The sequence below is a fragment of the Macrobrachium rosenbergii genome, chromosome 3 (genome assembly GCF_040412425.1).
Source record: "Macrobrachium rosenbergii isolate ZJJX-2024 chromosome 3, ASM4041242v1, whole genome shotgun sequence".
In the NCBI taxonomy this organism is placed as follows: Eukaryota; Metazoa; Arthropoda; class Malacostraca; order Decapoda; family Palaemonidae; genus Macrobrachium; species Macrobrachium rosenbergii.
In genome coordinates, this window is record NC_089743.1 from 59,495,882 (window position 1) to 59,516,901 (window position 21,020).

General features: G+C 43.7%; 1 protein-coding gene across 1 annotated transcript in view; it reads left to right on the top strand.

Moving 5' to 3' along the window:
• The window catches only part of LOC136851429 (sodium- and chloride-dependent glycine transporter 2-like), a 48,342-nt gene extending 27,631 nt beyond the window's left edge, over positions 1-20,711 (top strand). Inside the window, exons 7-10 of the mRNA XM_067125514.1 lie at positions 3,131-3,368; positions 3,595-3,823; positions 12,038-12,147; positions 20,113-20,711. Coding sequence (XP_066981615.1) covers positions 3,131-3,368; positions 3,595-3,823; positions 12,038-12,147; positions 20,113-20,379 — 844 coding nt within the window. The 3' untranslated portion in view covers positions 20,380-20,711. The remainder of the gene's footprint in view (positions 1-3,130; positions 3,369-3,594; positions 3,824-12,037; positions 12,148-20,112) is intronic.
• The last annotated feature ends 309 nt before the right edge of the window (positions 20,712-21,020 follow it).

Sequence of the window (21,020 nt, forward strand, 5' to 3'; positions counted from 1 at the left end):
CCACCTGCAGATTCCTTAGCATTTGCTAAAGCAGATTCATATTCTCTTATGAAGATGCATTATAAGTGAAGTCCATAATTTCTGTTCTCTTTGGCAATAGTCTGCAGAGGGCTGGTCATGGGATTTCTTTGGTACATCAGCAAAGTGACTAGCAAGAAAGTCAGCCACTATCTTTATGATCAGCAATTTTTCCACTGCTAATTTTTAGCACTGGTGTTTCACTGGGGACAAATTTGCCTTGTATTTTTCTGACCATTTTCTTTACCAAATTAAGATGAGTTTTAGCATTAATAGTTGAAAGAAATATAGATCAACATCCTTTCATGCTTTCTCAAGTTTTAGCCTAAATTGCACTCTGACCCTGTGATATTCCACCTGATAATGAGCACATCTGTGTCTCCTATGGTTCTAGGGGCCACTTGTAATACCGACTTTCACCAATGCACATGTCAGCAAACAAGCATTCCTGTACTTCTGTGAAGAGACTGGAGACCAAATGTAAAATGTATAGTGTTAAGTAGTACTATGGGACTGCAAATAACATACAACTCACCAGCAGTAACATCTATTGAAATTTTTTCTTAATATAGCCTTTGTACATTCCCCTTTGAGAGACACAGCTGATAACTGCTAAGTGATCACTAGTGTACCTATTGTCCATCACCTCCCAGCTAAAATTGATGATTAATTCCTCACTACAGATAGAGAAATCAATAGCTGATTATGCACTTTTCTGAACACGGAATTGAGCTGGTTTACATTTCACGAGTATTCCTATGTTTAAAGATTCAGCAGTGGAAGTGATTTCTTGTTGATTGCTAATAAGGAAGTTCACTGATTAAAGATCTGAAAATTTCCACTGGAAAAGGATCACAGGTGCTAAGTAAACACTGAATATTGCATATCACCATCCAAATATATCTGCACTGCAAACATAAAGTAATGTTCCACCATGATTTCTAACAACTGGAATACATGTCAAGTTGCCGGAAAAATATTCACTTGGGCAAGAACAGTTAGCATTGCCCATCTTTGTCTCCTGTAGGGCAACAAGTAAGGGATGCCTCATAGATAAGAATTTCAAGATCCTCCCGTTTACCAGTCAACCCTAAGCAGTACCACTAAACTATGGAAGAGGATTTATGAGTGTCTGGAGTCACTACTGAAGTGCCCTCTCGTAAATTTTGACCTGGGTTTTCTTGTGGCAGGGATTTTGATGATTTTGGTAGTATTTTTTCTGGATTTTTGGAAAGCTCTTTCACTTTCCAAACTCCAGCATCTCTTGACATCAGCTACTGAAACAGCTTTCTCTACTGAAAGCTTCCCAGCAGCTGCTACTTCTGTCTCCATGTAGACAGAGAGAGGCTCAGTCATGGTTGATGTGTTTTCCAAGCAGAATGATATGCCTGCTTGTTTTGCAAGGCTGACAGCTGTTGGCTCTACCTCCTAAAAGGTATAAGCACCAACAGAAGTTGGTGCTAAAACACCACCATCACTCCCTCACTTTCTCAACCTTTATTACACCCTGATCCCCAAATTCTATTTGAAGCTTCTCCTTGGAGTAATTCATAAGTAGGGGAGCTTAAATCAAACCCGTTGTAAAGTTCAAGCAATAATTTGAACTTTCTTCTGGTGACTCTTCTTCATCCAGCAACCTGTTTCCATCCTGGATCCTTCAACCATCAAGTTTTTCTATTCTGGAGAGAAATTTTTGGTTACCTGCCACCACATCTCAATTAAGTTCAAAGATATCTACATCACAGTGACTTAAATTTAGGTTCAGGTATTTATGATAAGAATTGGTTCTTATCATAAAGAGAGAGGGAAAAGTCTTTATGAATTTGTCCTTAGCCTCACCTTGGGTTGTTGATTGTGTTGACATGTCTGGAGGCCCTGGGGTACTATATTTAACATGGAACCTTTCCTGGGGTAAACCTAAAACTACTTGGAAACATCAAAAATATCACAGACTTTTCATGGAGGCACTAACTCCCAAATTCCCATCCCACTACCCACACCCCAAATGGGATGGCACCATCACAATTAGAGAGGCACAAGTGTAGGCTTAACCCACTTGTTGGAACCGACTCTATTACAAGGATGCAATCATTCTCACTCTACTTAAGTTGGCAACCAAACTGGATATAATGCTGGGTGTTCTAACACAAACATCAACCCATCTCTGGAATCCATGTGCTAACCACTGAGGTAGTTCCACTCTCTAGGTGACAAGCCCAAACATTATTGGATGGCAGACACCCACATCACAGTTCCTACCATTAGCTCCAAAAATGAATCCTAATCCCAGCCATGGTACTTTTTTCCATTTTTCTAGACAGAAAATTTAGTGAAAGTGGAAAACTCCACCCCTTTTAATAAGAAAAAAGAAAGAAAATAAAAGATTGGACTCTTGAACTCAAATATGGGAATTAATTAATTCAAGAGCCACCTCACCACAACTAGGTGATTCTACTGTACATCCAAGGGGCAAAGTTGTATGATGGTAACTGTAGTCTAGTTCCACCAAAAGCTATTCTAATCATTCTTAACAAAAATACAATATTGCCATGAACGCCACACCTTGGTGAGTGGCCAACTCCTAATCACTGTGGGGGAGTCAGTGTAGCCCTATTCTTGCTGCATCCAATACAAAATTGGTTTGGTCTCAATGATCCTACACCTAATCTTCACTGATTTAATCTATAGTCACTTTGGGGTAAATTTCTGAATTCCTATTGTATTTTTTATGTTCTGAGACAGAATTATAATCCTTTCCAGGTCAACTTTAATTATCTGAAATTTCTTGAATCAATAAGACAGGCAAACAGGGTTTAATCTGGAAGCTGAAGTATTACATCAGATATCTAGAATAGAAGCAAAGTGTTTGTTTTTACAAAGTGAAAATATGTTGATTAAAGAAAAAAATACAATCTAGACAAGTTTTTCTTACTGAAAAAAAAAGTTTAAAAATTTAGAACTATATCTGCAGACGTAGCTCCTAATACTTGCAGTGGGCAGGTCTCAGCTCTGCATTCATTTAGTTAAGAGCCTATCTCCTCCACACATTTCGTTAATTCTCTGTGCTTTGGCAACACTGCAACAATTAACTAAGTGCTTCTCCTCCATACAGGGATGCTCTTGTTATTGGATGTTCCAACAGTCTCACATCAGTGTTTGCAGGATTTGTAAACTTTTTCATCCTTGGCTTCCTTGCTAATGAACTTGGAGTTGAAGTGAAGGATGTAGTCACCCCTGGCTCTGGGCTTGCATTTGTAGTATATCCAGCAGCGGCCAACCTAATGCCAGCACCTCAATTGTGGTCTGCTCTATTTTTCCTCATGTTAATCACTATTGGACTTGATACACAGGTAACAGGCGAATTTGTTTTAATTATTGATGAGTACAGTATTAGCAAATGTCTTACCAATTACGACGAGTAACTGTTAAACTCTTAAAGTGCACCCAACCTTTTTCACATATAAATGTGGTAAATCAATTAAAGTATGTTTGCTCATCAGATCTGTTATACAACTCAAAGGACTAGAATACTCTCTAATAATGATAAAGCTAAAAATTTTTACAACTTCTCAACAGTTCACATTGGTAGAAACAGTTATAACAGCAGTGTGTGACCACATCAAGATTCTAAGGAAAAGAAAGCCACCTGTAGTATACATTACTTGCTCTGTTATGTTTCTCCTGGGGCTCACAATGTGCTTAGACGGTGGCGCATACATGTTCGAGCTTTTTAATTTTCATGCAGCTGGGTTATCCCTGATCATCGTAGCCATCTTCCAGTTCATAGCCATCCAATATGTTTACGGTGAGTTGAATGAATATATGTAATTATTGTTCTTATCCAACATGTTTACAGCGAGTTGAATGGATATATAAAATTACTGATGACGTCTCTACACGCACATGTAATTAGTGACCTGTTTCTTGGAGGTCCAAAAACAAAAATAAATTATATCACCCTCCTACCCTACCTCTGAAAATAACCATTCCCTTGCTAAAATTGTCAATTTGAAGACGTAATATGGAGTGATCTGTAATTAAGAGTAGAGAGCCTAATTGACAGGCAATATTTCATAAGGCTAAGTCAGACCCTTTCTTTTATAATTCCTTGGAATTCCTTTGTAAAGAAAAAAATAAATAAATAAAATGACCAAGGAATAACCCCACAACCTCTTAAAATAAATATTTAAAGCAAATAACAGACTTACAATCCAATAACCTATCACTCTAAAATATAAGAAATACATGGTTACCAATCTGCGAAAATGTAAAAGTAATCTAAATTCACCGATTCAAATAAAAAACGATGCAATCCACCTAAATAAAACACTAATAATATAGAGGAACTGCACATAAAGTAAAACCAGCAACTAATTACAGTAAACACTGTACATCTGCAAGGGAGGTGTAAACCTACAACTAACAGTAAACGGTCCGTCTTCAGGGGAGACTTTACACAGCCATTCACTCTATATTCCAAAGTTCATCACTTTTTCTACAATGAATTATGGGCTATCATGATTCTAAAAATATCACTGATAAAATGTATAAACGAAAATAATGGCAAGAAATCCGCTGGCAGTCAGTAGGGTTTTAACATTCGATTCATGGCAAATAGCAAACATCTGTTACAGAACGACAATGACGCCAAATATGGAACAGTCACATACCTCAATAAGGGCTGGAACATGCATTGTCTAATGTGAAGGATAAATGCTAATTTAAAATGATGGTAAAATAAAAAAATAAAGCTTGACTACTCCTTACTACAAGAAGCTGGGAATTGTTTTTTTTTAATGTGCTATCGACAAGAAAAGTGAAGATACAGTTTTCTTAAATCTTCGGATACATAGTCCTCGATAATACCACACCTGGCAACTCTAAAAAGGGGGCGGAGCTTCAAAGTCATCGTGTTTGTTGCTTTCTAGATTTCCAGTTACTTTAAACCATAAAGATTTTGTAGAAGCCCTATAATCATTTATACTTGAATGCAGTAACAACCTCTATATTATTTGTTAATGTTGGTTTGGTAACGTCAGTACAGAGTAGAATGTCGATCATCCTTCTTTAAAACCTACCGTGAAACCTTACTCATATGTAATGTTATTACACTAAAATAAAAAAAAAAATTCATGCGTAATTGGATAAACGATCTTAAATAATGAGATAAAATGTTTAAAAATTTGGGTAATATCCAAGGGAAATCGTGGAACAATGCAGCAATGAATGCAATATTATGATATGAGAGAGAGAGAGAGAGAGAGAGAGAGAGAGAGAGAGAGAGAGAGAGAGAGAGAGAGAGAGAGAGAGAGAGTAGGCATAGGCCTATCTATAGAGATACTTGAATCATTATATTTTCTTTGAAAGATTGAGTGATAATTCATTATGTTTTCTTTGAGAGAGTGAGTGATAATATATTTTTCGAATATGTTTTAGAAGTGAAGAGAGAGAGAGAGAGAGAGAGAGAGAGAGAGAGAGAGAGAGAGAGAGAGAGAGAGAGAGAGAGAATTATAGTACTGATGGTGGACTTGTGATGGTAAAGGCTACAGTCATTCTTGCTTTGTTGATATAGTCTCTACTTTTGAAAATCGATTTTCATCCAAATCATTCACAAAAAAAACTGTGTAAAGTAAAAATATTTGTTGCCACAAATAACTCAATATCTAATGCTCAGGCAATGAAAGTTTTATATCGTGCAAAAAATGCTGATGTATTGGGAGATCTTTCAGTCTTGCGGCAAAGTAATGCAGCCATGTTAACTCCGAACTGCTTGTAATAGGAGCATAGACAGAAAATCATCGAGTTGACAGGCTACTTTAACCTTGATAGAGATTTCCTTATAATGACAGTAGTTTTGTAAACATGTCAACATCAAAGTCATCTGAGTGTGAAAGCTGTTACGCCATTATCCAGTGACTTGTGCTTTCCCGCCCGAAGCTCTCGTGCGCCTCCTCACATCATAGAGAGTGTAAAGTCCCCGCTAAACGGGTTTTCTGTGAAGAACCTCCCGTTTTCTACGGTGCCTTTTCGCCTGACCCTAGGTCAGGCTAATCAGCCCTATTTTTACTATGTAACTGTACATTCATTACCTATCCATTTTTGCCCTTGTATATTGTGTATGTGTCGGAGTATCTTTGTGTCTAATTTACTATTTTTATTTGTCACGTTATCTGTATGTACCTGTCTTGTTTTGTATAGTGAATAATTGACCTCGGGTCACTTGTATGTCTTTGTACTGACGTCCGCATGCCGCTTTATAAGTGGGCTGCTTTCTTAATAAACTAGCAGTACTCGTCTACCTGCTCTTTCTTTCACACCCTCTCACAGTGGTGATCCTAGGAGTGGTTCCCGGAGCCATTAACGGACCCAAACGGCAACTTAGTCTTGGCCCCATGAACCACCCCACGCCCCTAACAGATAAACTACAGCGTTCTAACAGAGCGCTTGGGCGTTACCGACCCTCATCGGCAAATCACCAGTGTCATTAGCGGACCCACACGGCACGCTCCCAAGCGTGTATTGACGCGAGTGTTAACTCACACTCCAAGTGAGAGAGCGGAAATGAGCATGGACACAGACATTCCCTCCCACATACAAATAACAGCAAAGTTCTCGGAGACGGAAATCTCCCTCGCACAACCTCCACTCTCACCCTTCCCCATGCAAAAACCCGCATGCTCCTCCACGCCAGTACCCATTACTTGCGCGATGCCCCTCCCGATGGATCAACTGAGGGCCGCCCTCACCATAAAGCTGCCGCTGTTCACCCATCACAACCCGACATCATGGCTCTACAGGGTCGAGGGGCAGTTCAGGGTGGCTGGCCTGACTGACGAGGTGCTGCAGGCAGACATAGTGATCAATGCCCTAACGGAGGACATACACAGGAAGGTCGTCCCATGCGTGACATCGTCTTCGAGCTCTGCCACCTACCAGCACCTGAAGGCCTCTCTCGTCGAGACCTGCTCCCTGCCGGTCTCCGAGAGAGCCGCCCGTGCCCTTGACCTCACCATCAACCCCGGCAGGACACGAACCTCCTGGAGACGTGGCACGCCCTCCAGGACCTCCTCCTCCTCCCCAAGACGGACATCAACGGCAGGCACAAGGAGATCAGCCTGTCGAGGGAGATCCTCCCGCAGCAGCTCCTCCCAGGGGTTCGGGGTCAGATTAAGGAGCCCTACACCCTGCTGGTCGAGGATCTGATCAGAAGAGCGCAGCAGCTAACTGACTCCACGAGGGCAGTGAAGTGGGCATCCACGCCCGCACACCCCGTCAACTGCCTCCAGCTGGAGGAACCCAATGCAGAGGAGATCAACGCCGTCGCAAGGAGGCGGCCACCCTATCACCAGAAAAAAGAAAGGCCGGGGCTTTGCTACTACCATCGGAAGTGCGGCAAGGACGCTTGAAATTGCGAAGCCCCCTGCCTTTTCGCCCATCCAAAAAATGGGGGAGGCGGCAGCCACCCTCACAGGCCACCATGGCAGCAGAAGCACCCGGGAGCCCCGCACCAGTAGGGTTCTACGTCCGCGACACTGTGTCCGGCAGGATGATGCTGATCGACGTGGGAGCCGTGCGGTCAGTGTTCCCGCCTTCCAGAGAGGACCGCAAACGCCCGCCGGTCCCGGCTGCCTCTCTGACAGCCGCCAACGGGTCCCACATCCTCTCCTATGGCACTAAGCTCCTGTCGGCCTCCACTCCTGGGTGCAGACTTCCTGGCCCACTTCGGACTGGCAGTCGACGTCAGCTGCAAACGCCTGCTGGACACTGAGTCCTGCCAGTCCCTGCCCCTGGCGCCAGGTCCCAGCGTGCCCACAGTATGTTCCGTCGCTCCCCACCAGTACACCTTCCTCGAGAAGGAATTCCCTGAGGTGTTCAGGCCCGAACTTCGTCAGGTGCCTGGAGCCCCTGCCAAGCACGGAATCTACCACCACATCAAGACGATGGGCCCTCTGATGCACGCAAAGTTCTGGAGGCTTCCCCCTCAGCGCCTTCAGGAGGCCAAGAATGCTTTCACTGAAATGGAGCATATGGGCATATGCAGAAAGGACCCCAGCCTGTGAGCCTCTCCCCTTCACATGGTGCAGAAACTGGACGGCTCCTGGAGACTCTGCGGTGACTGCAGGCGGCTCAACCTCGCTACAGAACCAGATCACTACCCCCTCCCGAACATGCAAGACCTCACGGCCTCTTTCCATGGGGCCAAAATATTTTCAAAATTAGATCTGTTAAAGTCCTATTTTCAGGTACCAGTAGCTCCAGAAGACATTCCCAAAACCGCCACCATCACGCCCTTTGGGTCCTGTCTTTGCCTTCTCCACCTTCGGCCTGAGGAACGCAGGGGCGACTTTCCAGAGACTGATGGACAACATCCTGGGGGACCTGAACTTCTGCGTCTGCTACGTCGATGACATCCTAATTTTTGCCAGGTCCCACAAAGAACACCTGCGGCACATGCAGAAGGTCCTGCAGTGCCTGCAGGAGAACGGCCTCGTTGTCAGGTTCGACAAGTGCACCTTCGGCGTCGAAAGAGTCGACTTCCTTGGCCATGAGATATCCCCGGGAGGCATCCACCCACTTGCATCGAAGGTTGAGGCCGTCGTCTGATTCCCCACCCCTACCTCCGTCAAGGGTGTACAAGAATTCATCAGGATGGTCAACAACTACAGGAGGTTCATCCCCGGGGTCGCACACACCATGGCCCCCCTTACGGAGAACCTGAAGGGCCATCCGACATCCTTAGTGTGGGGCCCCAACCAGCAGCGGGCCTTCTCCCTGACGAAGGCCGCCCTCGTCAAGGCAACAGCTTGGCCCACTGGGACCCCAACGCCCCCCTCCACATAAAAACGGATGCCAGCAACATCGCCTGTGGGGCCATCCTGGAGTAGGTCATCAACAGAGCCCCTCAGCCCATCGCCTTCTTCAGCAGGAAGCTCAGCCGCACTGAGTCCCGCTACAGCACCTTCGACAGGGAACTCTTCATGGTGTACCAGGCAGTACGCCACTTCAAGTTCCTCCTGGAGGGTACACCCTTCACAATTTGGACGGACCACCAGCCACCGGTCCACACCTTCACAAAGCTGGGGGATGCATGGTCCTCCATGCAGCAGTGGCACCTCGCGGCCATCGCGCAGTTCACCTGCACCATCAAATACCTTCCCGGCAGGAAGAACCCTGTAGTGGACGCCCTCTCGAGAGTCGAAATCAACACGGTGCAGCTCGGGATCGACTACGAGGACCTCGCCCGGGAACAGGCCACCGACCCAGAGATTCCAGCGTACTGCACCGCCATCATGTCGCTGAAGCGGAAGGACGTGCCCCGGCCCCTGGGGGGTCAACACTGCTGAGCGATGTGAGCACCGGCCACCCCTGCCCACCAGTGCCTGCCTCCCGCCATCGCCTGGTCTTCGACATCATCCACGGACTGTCCCACCCCTCCGGCAGGATGACGGCCAAGCTGCTGGTAGAGAAGTTCATCTGGCACGGCATATGGAAGGACACAACGGCCTGGGCGAGGCAGTGCATTTAGTGCCAGACCAGCAAAGTAGGACATCACACCGAGTCGATTGTGGGCGACTTTCCTCAGCCGGGAAGACGGTTCGGGCACATCCATGTCGACGTCATGGGTCCTCTTCCTCCATCAGAAGAGCCAGATACCTTCTGACAGTCGTCGACCGCTCCACCAGGTTGCCCAAAGTGATGCCCATTGAAGAAGCCACCGCCAGTGCGTGTGCCGAGGCCCTCCTCTCCAGCTGGATCAGCCGGTTCGGTGTCCCGGACCACATAACTACGGACAGGGACCCAGCTTTCCTGTCCGAGCTGTGGACCGCCATGGCACGCCTGCTGGGGACCACTCACCACAGCACCACAGCCTACAACTCCTCAGCCAACAGATTGGTGGAAAGGTTCCGCAGGTCTCTGAAGGCGTCCCTCATGGCTCGTTGCACTGCTGGCAATTGGAAGTACCAGCTGCCCTGGGTCCTCCTCGGGTTGAGGACCACCCCCAGAGCCAACGGCGACCCGTCTGCAGCTGAAAAATTCTACGGGGAGTCCCTCGTTGTCCCAGGCGAACTCATCACGCAAGACCGGGACAACCTAACAACAAAGAGGCACCGAGACGGGGTTGGAAAGTTTGCCCCCTGCCAGCGGACGTATACCAACAGGACGTCCCTCTTCATGTCTCCCGGTCTGTCCTCCACCAGCCACGTCTTCATCAGGAACGACGCCGTCCGCCCGCCCTTAACCAGGCCCTACAAGGGGCCTTTCCTCGTGCTGGAAAGGAACAAAAAGGCATTCCAGGTGGCCATCCATGGGAAGGACGACTGGGTGTCGGTAGACCGCATCAAGCCCGCAATCATGGAGGAGGACGTTGGTGGCACTCCCCAGTGCCCCCCCACAGGAGTCGTCGCCCCCTCAGCCCACAAGAAAGTCGCGTGGGCACCCCTGGAAGTCCCCGGGCCCAGGCAGTGGAACAACCAACCACTCCCATACGCAACGCACCGGAGTCAAACGCACCCCCCAGCTGACGTCGAGGAGCCGTGGCCCTCTCTGCCGCCCCAGCAGATACCTGCCTTGATCAGACATTACCTACATCTTGTGGGGGGGGGAGAGTATTGTAAAGTCCCCACTAAATGGGTTTTCTGTGAAGAACCTCCTGTTTTCTACAGTGCCTTTTCGCCTGACCCTAGGTCAGGCTAATCAGCCCTATTTTTACTATGTAATTGTACATTCATTACCTATCCATTTTTGCCCTTGTACATTGTGTATGTGTCAGAGCATCTTTGTGTCTAATTTACTAATTTGTCATGTTGTCTGTATGTACCTGTCTTGTTTTGCATAGTGAATAATTGACCTCGAGTCACTCATACGTCTTTGTATGTCTTTGTACTGATGTCCGTATGCCGCTTTATAAGCGGGTTGCTTTCCCAATAAACTAGCAGTACTCGTCTACCTGCTCTTTCTTTCGCACCCTCTCACAAGAGTACTCTTGCGGATTTAACTAGATTTGCTCAACCTACCTTAGCCATCACATCACTGACTGCCATTGACGCCTGCTAACTTTAAACGCTTTGAAATACATACAAATTTGTAGAAACTAAAATAATGACCATTACCGCTTATGCTGATCCTGTTCGTAAACGAGAACGAGTAAATATTGTTGTTGTGATATGGATCAACAACCAGCTAGTCGTCACTCTATCTTCCAGATCTCTATGAACGAATCCCGCTGAGAAATTCCAGTTACTTCGGACATGCATGGTGTTTTTAAGTATCTGAAAGTTTTTGTTTTGCAGATTTAATTTAAAATATGATCTAATTTTAATTATATTTTCATATTCCAGAGTAAATTTACCGAAATTATGTGTTTTCGGTAAAAAACAAAAAAATAGAAATTCGATGAACGAAAGCTAATGAAAACTATCATCACTTTTCTTGACGATAGTACAAGCACAGAAAAGGCTCTGAATGATGGTCAGTCAGAATAAAGCTGATCAGTGGCATTCGGAATAGGATAGTCACTTAGAAGTGTTCAGAATTAAGTTAAAAGGAAAAGCAAAGGCGTACGCATGAGGTGGTCCTTTTTTTTTATGTAGTTCATGGCTTTATTAGTATAAGAGAAACACAAACGTCAGACCAATAATCGTTGATCTCCAGTACTCTGGCAAAGAGTTCTAGCGTGCTAAACGAATTCAAGAGCCACGATCATATTAACAAGACAATCTGGATAATAATAATAATAATAGAAAAGTAAACTTTTCTGCCATTTTATTGAATGTTTTATGGCAGAGGGAAACTTGAATTTTTTGTAAACTTTGATTTTTTCTAACAGCAGCAACAACAAAATAATGCTGTTTATGTCCGAGAGAGAGAGAGAGAGAGAGAGAGAGAGAGAGAGAGAGAGAGAGAGAGAGAGAGAGAGAGAGAGAGAGAGAGAGAGAGAGAGTCTTTCTCTTGAAATTTTTGGCGAACAGAAATGCAAGTACAGAACCAATCCTTATTTTTTTCCTCTTTTTTTTTCAAGGATTCAAAAAATTCATGAAGAACATCAGAGAGATGAACATCCATATGCCATGTATCCTTCACTACTACTGGACTGCAGCATGGCTCTTCTTAACACCTTTATCTCTCGGGGTTAGTAATCAGGCCTTTTACTAACCATTACTACTATAGCACGATTTTGTTACCATTGTCGGACATATAAGGAGATTCTATTACTACTACTTTTTTACTAATGCTGATCATGTGACCATAAGTAATTGTGACTACAATCATACCGCCTACTGGTGTCGCATAATATCATGACAAATACTAATGTTGTTGCTTAGAAAGTTTATACATGTTGATGAAGAATAAATGTTTCACACAAAATGCGAAAATGGGCTAGGCTTGCATAATATTCGACATAAAACAGCCATCAACAGTCAAGATATCGGCGAACAAAGCATGACGGTCCCTTGAGTCAGTACACTTGAATTTGGTACTAAAAAAAAGCTGAATATGAGCTGGAAAAGGGTATGCTACACAAGAAAAGCAAAGGAAAAAAAACGGTAACTTACTTTTTTACTTAGTCTAAGCTAAATTTAAAATAAAATGTAAAATTATCATATTTGGTTATGTAAAAATTTGGTTTGGGAAAAGCAGTTCCCCAAAATATAATGCTTTTATGTGGAAAAAGATAAAGATGGAGGAAAGCAAGTCAATGACGACAAAAAACCAATGAAGATTTGCAGACAAAGAGAACATTACAAGCAAAAAAATTTGGCCATGATGTGTAGCATTTAAATGTAGTTACGATAATCATTTCACAGTTCGACGGTAGAGCAATGAAGGACTTCTTGTTCTGGACAGCGTGGCAACATAATATCTAAGCAGAATGTGGACACTGAAGCTCTTCAAAGCAAGCAACGCATACGATTCTTTTTTTTTTTTTTAGGCGCTAATGTTTCCTGGAAAACAGCGCTCAAGGATGATGGTCTCGAGATACTGGCCTAAATCATAATTTTCTTTGGCAGACACTTAAAAATCGAACTCTTTGTCTTAAAATAAAATGTTCCAAAAGAATGCTGGCATTCAGATAGGACAGTATTCCAGTAACTGTAACAACTGTAAAGGAAAAGGTCTAAAGCATTGGCCATTGATACCAACATTTCTGACAATATTCAGTAGGAAGTTCTACAGGCAACGACTAGTTTTCAAGCACCATTATATGCTCCAATTGTGGGGAAAGAAAAGTTATAACTGAATAGAGTACCAACTATTGTCAAATATTCATGAGTGTTATTGACAGTGTTACCTATTGAGCAATCGTGGAGCGGATTTATACTTCAACATAAGCTAAGTAGCCTAGCCTGAAGTTCTGCTGGAGTTTAGCCTCATAACCCATTGAATGCAACATTTGCTGGAACATTCCCATTCTTTGTTTACAGTTGTATTAATTTCTCCCTATTCTAAGAATGGCAAAACTAATAGATTCTGCAAGAGTTGCATTGTCTGCAAACTGTACTAATCTTACTTTCTAGACCAATAACCATGTTACTAGTAAATTTTGAAACAACAAAAGTCCCAGAACCCCTGGGGAGCACTAGACAAGAGAGATCAAGACTCCATTAAAACAATAAACACTTATTTGCCAGTTACTAGTACTCTGAATGAAATCATGTACCGGTATGTAGACTCCAGTGCCAAGTTATTGGGTCAAATGTAGCTTTAAAATAAAGTTGAACAAGACTTGACTCGTATACATTTTCTAGGTTGACCTTGATGTTCTTAACATAAATGGCTAGGTCTAAAAGAAAATCACATGTACCTACCTTATTGGCTCTCCAATAGCAGTTTTCTAGATTCAAGATAATCATATAAGAGCTTCATGATCAACTTTTTAGCAACCCAACAGAGCACCAAAGGATTAAAATTTAAGCTGTCAGTAACACAACCAGCACTTACACAACCCTGTGGAACTTCCTCTGAATTGAAAATTTTTCACTCATCTAAAAAAAAATATTTATAAAAAGTGGGAAAATGTATATAGAATAAATTCCTTCAATATTAGCTTATGGTGGGAAATTGTTGATTAATACTAAGCACAAGACTGCGCTTCTTCTCATGATTTACTTTTTCTTTTTGAAATATAAAGGTGCGCCATAAATTAGACTACTTGGGGGGAAAGGTTCCGGATGAGTTTTTACATTTTTTTTTTTTATAATTCTGTGGTCCTTTCTTCATAGCTCAGCCCATTTTCCAACTTTGTTTTCTAAAAATTTTTTTAGATGAGTGAAAATTGTGCAATTCAGGGCAAGTTCCACAGGTTGTGTAAGCGCTTATTGTATCAGTGGCAGCTTGGTTTCCAATCTTTTAGTGCTCTAGGAGGTTGCTAAAAAGTTGATCCTCAAGCTCTCATATGATTACCTTAAATCTAGAAAATTGCTACTAGAGTGCCAATAAGGTACATGCGATTTCCGTTGAGATCTATTTATTCATTTTTAAAGAACATCAACGTCAACCTAGAAAAAGATGGAAGATTTTGATCTGGCCCAAAAAAGATGACCAAAGTTATGACTCGTAACTGTTTTCACATTACAAGTCTAAATACTCTCAGCAAATCTACTATCTGTTTGTTTTCGGGTAATTTTCATACCAGATATGACAATTTTCCAAAGGATCCAGTGAACTAAAACTTTCTTATAGGATTCCATTTTATTTTTTAACGGGATGTGGGATGACAGTAATTTCATACCTCACCAATAATGATTTTATTTGAGAATGCTCATGAGATTGGCAAATCAATGGCAATATCTGGCAAAGACCTGCATAACAGAACAGGAAAGAAAAAATTAATATAACCTAACACCAAAGAAAGGCAAAAATCCATTTTTTGAAATAGCATGGGTATACATAGCTCAAAAATCATATTTTGAGAGGCGTCTGTATTTTTTCTAGGGTACAAACCTAATCTTTATATACATGGAGTTATTTGTGCAAGGCACAATTTGGCTGTCTTGACTCAAAACAAAATCCTATCACACAGGCCTATGGCCTGACCAACCTCATGTGGTCTACCTCTTCCACTGTGTGAATCAGCCTCTGCGGTCAGTCTAACATACTTTCTGGGTTTGATTGACAGATTATGAAATTCAGATCTTGAAGACCAAGCGCCGGAACCCATCAGGATTATTCAGTGCAGCGATGAAGATGAAATATATAAATTAATGATGTAATTGATAATGAAAAGGTGAATGATAATATACTGTACTAGTAAAATCCAGTGTTAAAATATGAACGTCAAAAATGAAGAATGATATTAGATAAAAACCATAAAAAATAAATATATATAAAAATTTTATATTTAAAAATATATACTTAATATGTAAAATAAATATGACAAACCTTTAATAAATATACTAAATTATATCTCATTAAAAAGATCAGATTCTCTCAGATAACCCATAAGGTTATCTACCTCGACATCTTCATTTAAAATTTCTAAAACAGTCTTCCCCGCTAATAAGTACTTTGCCCTAAGGTGATTAAATCTACGACAGTGCACCAGCATGAGTTCAACGGATAGCTGATCACCACAGTGAGCACAAACTGGGGCACTGGCTCCCTCTAAAATATAACTGGATAGATCAGCTACCAGATGATTGGCTCAGGTGGGTAAAAACTACCCTTATAAACGTGTAGGTTTGTATTCTTGGAAAAATACAAATAAAATTTAAACTTTATTTTTTCTGGCAGAAATACGAACCTGCCTTCACAGATTGAGACTGACTCTGAGGTGGGAGGGCAATATGTCTCTACTAACTTGGAAGGCGCCCCATGTGCGAGGCACCCATGAAAGGCACTAACAAATGTCGTTTATGTTACAGGTCTAGGCATAAAGCCCTGTACTCACAAGTCCTTCTCGATGTCTTGGCTGGTACTCTGGGGTCCCTGTGGCATAGCTTGTCCGCCCCATGTAGGCTAGGGTGTACGTGGGGTAAGTCTCTTGGGTAGAAGGACCTGTTGCAACCCATACCAGTGCAGGTGCAGCAGGTTGGCATACCAATCTGCCTGTGGCCACAGGGGAACCATCAAGGTCATCCACAGACCTTGGGACTGGCAGAGCCTGTTTAGTACCCTTCTCAGTTGACTGAATGTAGGAAAGGCATACACATCCATGTTGTCTCACAGATATTGGAAGGCATCATGCATCATTGCCCTCTGGTATGCTATCAGGTTACAACACAGTGGCAATTTAGTGCTGACAGCTGTCAAGGAGCTGTCAATCAAGGGGCCCTAGCACAGATCTAGAAGGATGTTTACAATTCATTGGCTCAGGGACCACTCTGTCCTGACGATCTGGTCCTTCTTGCTTAGTCAATAGCCCACTGCATTTCTCTTTCCCATTATGTACCTGGCTGTCAGTTCCAGGCCTTGAGAGGCCACCCGCTCATGCAACAATACTGCCATGTCACAAAGGTGGGGGATTCAGTCCCGCCCTGTTTGTTGACATGGGTGACCACCATGTTGTTGTTGCTCATCACGACAATCGTGTGACCCTGGAGGTGATGTTTGAAGTGTTGGATCACAGGCATGGGTTGTGACAGGCCCTTCTCCAGTCAGTGCCAAGCCTTCGTCTGCCACTGGAGGGGCTGGAGGTGTACTCTGCCCCTCAGAACCAGTTTATTTGGGGAGACCAGGTGGTCCACTAGGATCTGCCACTTCCTAGCTAATGGTGCTGTCTGTGTGGGGAAGTTAAGGAAAGCATCCATCAATTTTGTTTTTTCTCCTTCGAAGGAAAGGCTCTTACAAACTCTGTTGAGTGTCATTCCCAGGCACCTCAAGCAGGTCTTGAGTTCCAGCTAAGGCTTTGGGACATTCACCATAGCACCCAATATTTGGCATAGGTCCAAGACCATGTCCCTCAATTTCTCCACTTCCTCTCAAAAAGGCAAGGATGAGTCAATCATCCAGATATCTTCACATAAGGATGCCTTCAGTCTGACACCAAGAGGAGACCAATTGGAAGACTCTAGTAAAGATTTAGGGTGTAGTTGCCAAACCTAAGCAGAGTCCTGAACTGGTATAACATGCCCTTGTCGACCAACTGTATGCACTTCCTGGAGCTGTGGTGAATGAGGATGTGGAGGCAGGCATCCTGCAGGTCCACTGATACCATGCAGAATCCCTCTCTGATGGATGCCAGAACTGCCTGGGTTCCAGGAACTCATTCAGGGCTGACAGGTCTACCACTGGGGCCCCCCCCACATCTGGATGCTTGCCCTACCAAGAAAAGCCAACTATAGAATCCAGGGTAGTTGTCTGACATAACCTCCACTGCCCCCTTCAATAGCATCTTTTCAACTTCCCCATAGGATGGGAATGGGATGGGTTGGGGAGCCAATGGCACTTTCGTGGGGACAAAGGGTAGCCTGTCCCCCTCTGCTTCATATTGCTGCCACATCGTACACTTGTTGGCCAAACATCACCTTACTTATGGCAGGTAAAGGTGGAAAGTCTGCTTCTTACCTTGATCCCCCTCTTTTTCCTGGTCTGTTTCTCCATCTGTGGCAGGCTGGGAAAAATGACAGGTCTGTGGGACCACATCCTCACTTCTGGGACTGCTACTGAAGAACTGTTGTCTACACCTAGGTCTCAGGGAGGAACACCTTCTGTTGGGATTTCTCTGCCTTCCCAGCAGAGTGGCTTTACCTGCACTCTGTCTTGGTTGGTGGGAAATTTGCAAGGAGAAGGCTTGAGAAACAGTGTCTCCTGACCTCTATGACCTGTAGCCTTTCCAGTTGGAAGTAGGCCGAGGAGTCCTTTAGTTGGCTATTCCGCAGAGACAGCCAACTCTCAAGTGAAATGTGCCTCTGTACAACAGAGAGGTAGACTTCCCAACATCTGAGGATGAGGTTATCCGAAATGCATCCTACCTCATGCACTATGTAAGAGAGCACCTCTCCCCAAATGGGCCCAAGTACATCCTGAGGGCAGGCCATCTCTCCAGCAGAACTGTGTCTTTAATCTTCGTCAACCACGCCACACAGTAACTCTGAGATGGTTCAGATGGTTCTGACTCATCCCAACTTTATGGTAGAGAACTCTGCACTACTGAATTTCACCTACTGCTGCTTGAACTGATTGAGCAGTAAATTATTCCCCCAACCTGCAGATGAAGGGATTCATGTTTCTTGGGTTGGTGGGGGATTTCTCTGGTGTGTAATATTTGGCCTGGTTGGGAAAGGGGAGAAGACCAACTTCTCCAACCTGGATTCAGTCAGGGAGTTCTCAGGTGCCGCCACCCTGTTATCTATCTCCTCTATCAGGCCTTGGACTAGGGGTGACATAGGGAGTGAAACAAATGCTTCACGTCTGATACCATCTCTGCCATCTGCTTGTAGCAGGATCATCACACGGAGTCTTTGGAAGCTGCTGCAAGTGGGTCAGAGAGACCTTGGTGGCAGCCAATGCGGGCAACTAAATACAGGAACCCACATTCGTCTTCACGGAGCCTCCTGATGGGCTGAGTTGTCCTGTCAACTGGGCTCCTATTTGAGTTTTTCCTCATGTCATCATCAGCCGTCAACAAAGAGGCATCTCTACTGGAGAAGGATGTCAAGTCTTCAGGGTTGCTTTCCTGCCTGCCTCTGACCTCTCTCCACTTTGATCAATGAGGTATTACTCTAGTAAGACTGGAGATGAAGTGGACCTCTTCTTACTCTGGTCGGTGCTGGAAGGAGAGTCACGACATTCAGAACAGTGGGAAGCAGAGGGAGATGATGACTTCGTCAACAATGTCTTGTTCTGGCTAGGCCACACTTGCAGCCACTGTGGAGACATTCTGACAGGGAACTCCTCTGGTTATGTCTCTTACCCACTGGAGAACAATATCTCCTCCTGACGAATACACTCTCTCTTGATGCACTTCTGTCCCAATGATTCTGGTCTACTGATCCACTTAACCCTGACGAGCATTTGTCCCTATGCCGCTGGCAGGGTACTGGGGAGATGACTGATGAGGTGTCTGACAGAGATCTCTCTGCTCACCCTGCCTCCGATGCTGCTGCTGACTGACCTCAGTCTAAATGCTGGCGCTTCACTTTCTATAACTCTCCTGGATATGGGGATGAGCCTTCTGGCAGAGGCAACTTCCAATTTCTAAGGACTAGGATGGAAAGTTGTGAATCTCCTGATGCTGGTGGCTGCCCCTAGGTGGCCAAATAATTCAAGCACATGCTGAATCATCTCCCTTGAATGAGACTGAGTCACTACTGATGAAGGGGGAGAGAGGCAGATGTGAGAGGGGTTGTAGGAGGAAAAGGTCTAGGGGAGGCTGGAACTGAAGGAGGCACTGGCAAAGGGCTCACGGTAGCCTTCCTTCAGGACATGGTCTTCTCTCGCCTCTTTTCATAGATCATCCAATGTGAACCTTCCTAATTGATGCACTTGTCACACTGTTCATCTCATGCCCTCTTTCCACCCTGCATGAAATGCAAACAGAATGAGGATCAACCACTAAGGGGGATATAAACTTGCTACAAGGTTTTTCCTTTCCTGCACAATGCCTAAATTCATGCTCATGTTCCTCTAAGACAGCCATTTTTCACACTAGGGGCTGACACAAGATGCTCAACACCACTAGACAAAAAGAGGTCACCTACATGGCTCGCACACAATACACAAAGAAAAAACAAGAGACCTCTTAACCCAGAAAAAACACATTACACTGCACAACAAGAACAAAATATGGCTACTGGGAGGAGAATTAATTGCAATCAGCTAGGCAATAAAGGTATACACTGATATATTGTCTCATATGTGATGTGCACAAAAGAAAGCTCAGCAACAAAAATGGGAGACAGTCAAAGACAAATGGACGCACTAATGGCTGAGATCACAGAGGAAGAGGCAGACCACATGAGGTCAGGTCAGGCCACTGGCCTAGGCAATACGATTTTGTTTTGAGAAAAGACATCCAAAGCGCATCTTGCGTGAATAATTCCAACTATGAAAGCGTAGGTTTGTATTCCCATCGAAACAAGCTTAAATACAGAATTTATACAATATGAAAGAGTTGTTTCACTTATCCCTTCACTTACCAATTTCCTCTACCAGGCTATCTTCGTCTTCTCCACCTACTTCACGTTACCTGTGTGCTGGGATAACTATGTCTTCCCAGACAACATTCAAATATTAGGATGGATCATTTGTGCTACATCCATCAGCTGCATTCCCTTAGGGGCAATCTACACCATCTACCGGAGGGACCTGCCCTTGAAAAGCCTTATACAAACCACTCCCGATTTCTGCCCAGCACATGAAAGGATTGGGAAGGAGTTGGAAAGCAAAGAGGATGATTTTTCCAAACACTTCAGCGAATAATGGAGGATGCTGCGATGTCGAAGATGAGGTGAGGTGAATTAGGAGTTTTTGTTTATGTTTTCCTATCATTTAGGTAAGTTACTTACAAGACTAACATGTATACAAAATGCCTACTTAGTTTGTTTGCTGGATTAGATGAATTTATGTTTTACTTATAATGATGAGGCCTTTGTTAACAGAAAAAAACAGTTTGCTAGAGTATATGATTATATTTTGCAATAACACAAAGATAATCTCTACCATTTCTGAAGTACATAGTTGTTATTTAAGCGTTTTCTTTGACAAGAGGGGTGTAAATAGATAAATTCTATGTCAAAGAAACTGCATATGGATTATGGATGTTTTGAGATACTCTTCAGGAAGATGTACAATATATAGACTGCTGTTTATTTAGATTTGTTCTTTAACAGAGATATGTATAGGTTGTGTTTATCTGCATGAACTGTAAACAGATTGTATTTACTTGGATATGTTCATTAACAAAGGATATGCAAAGTGGCTTTGATTGTTTGGATAAGACCTTTAGCAAGCATATGCTTAAGTGTGACTACTTGGATGGATTCTTTGCCAGAGGATATATGCGTATACGGCTTTCCCTTATTTGGACGAGTTATTCCCTGAAATATAGAGGTTTACTCACT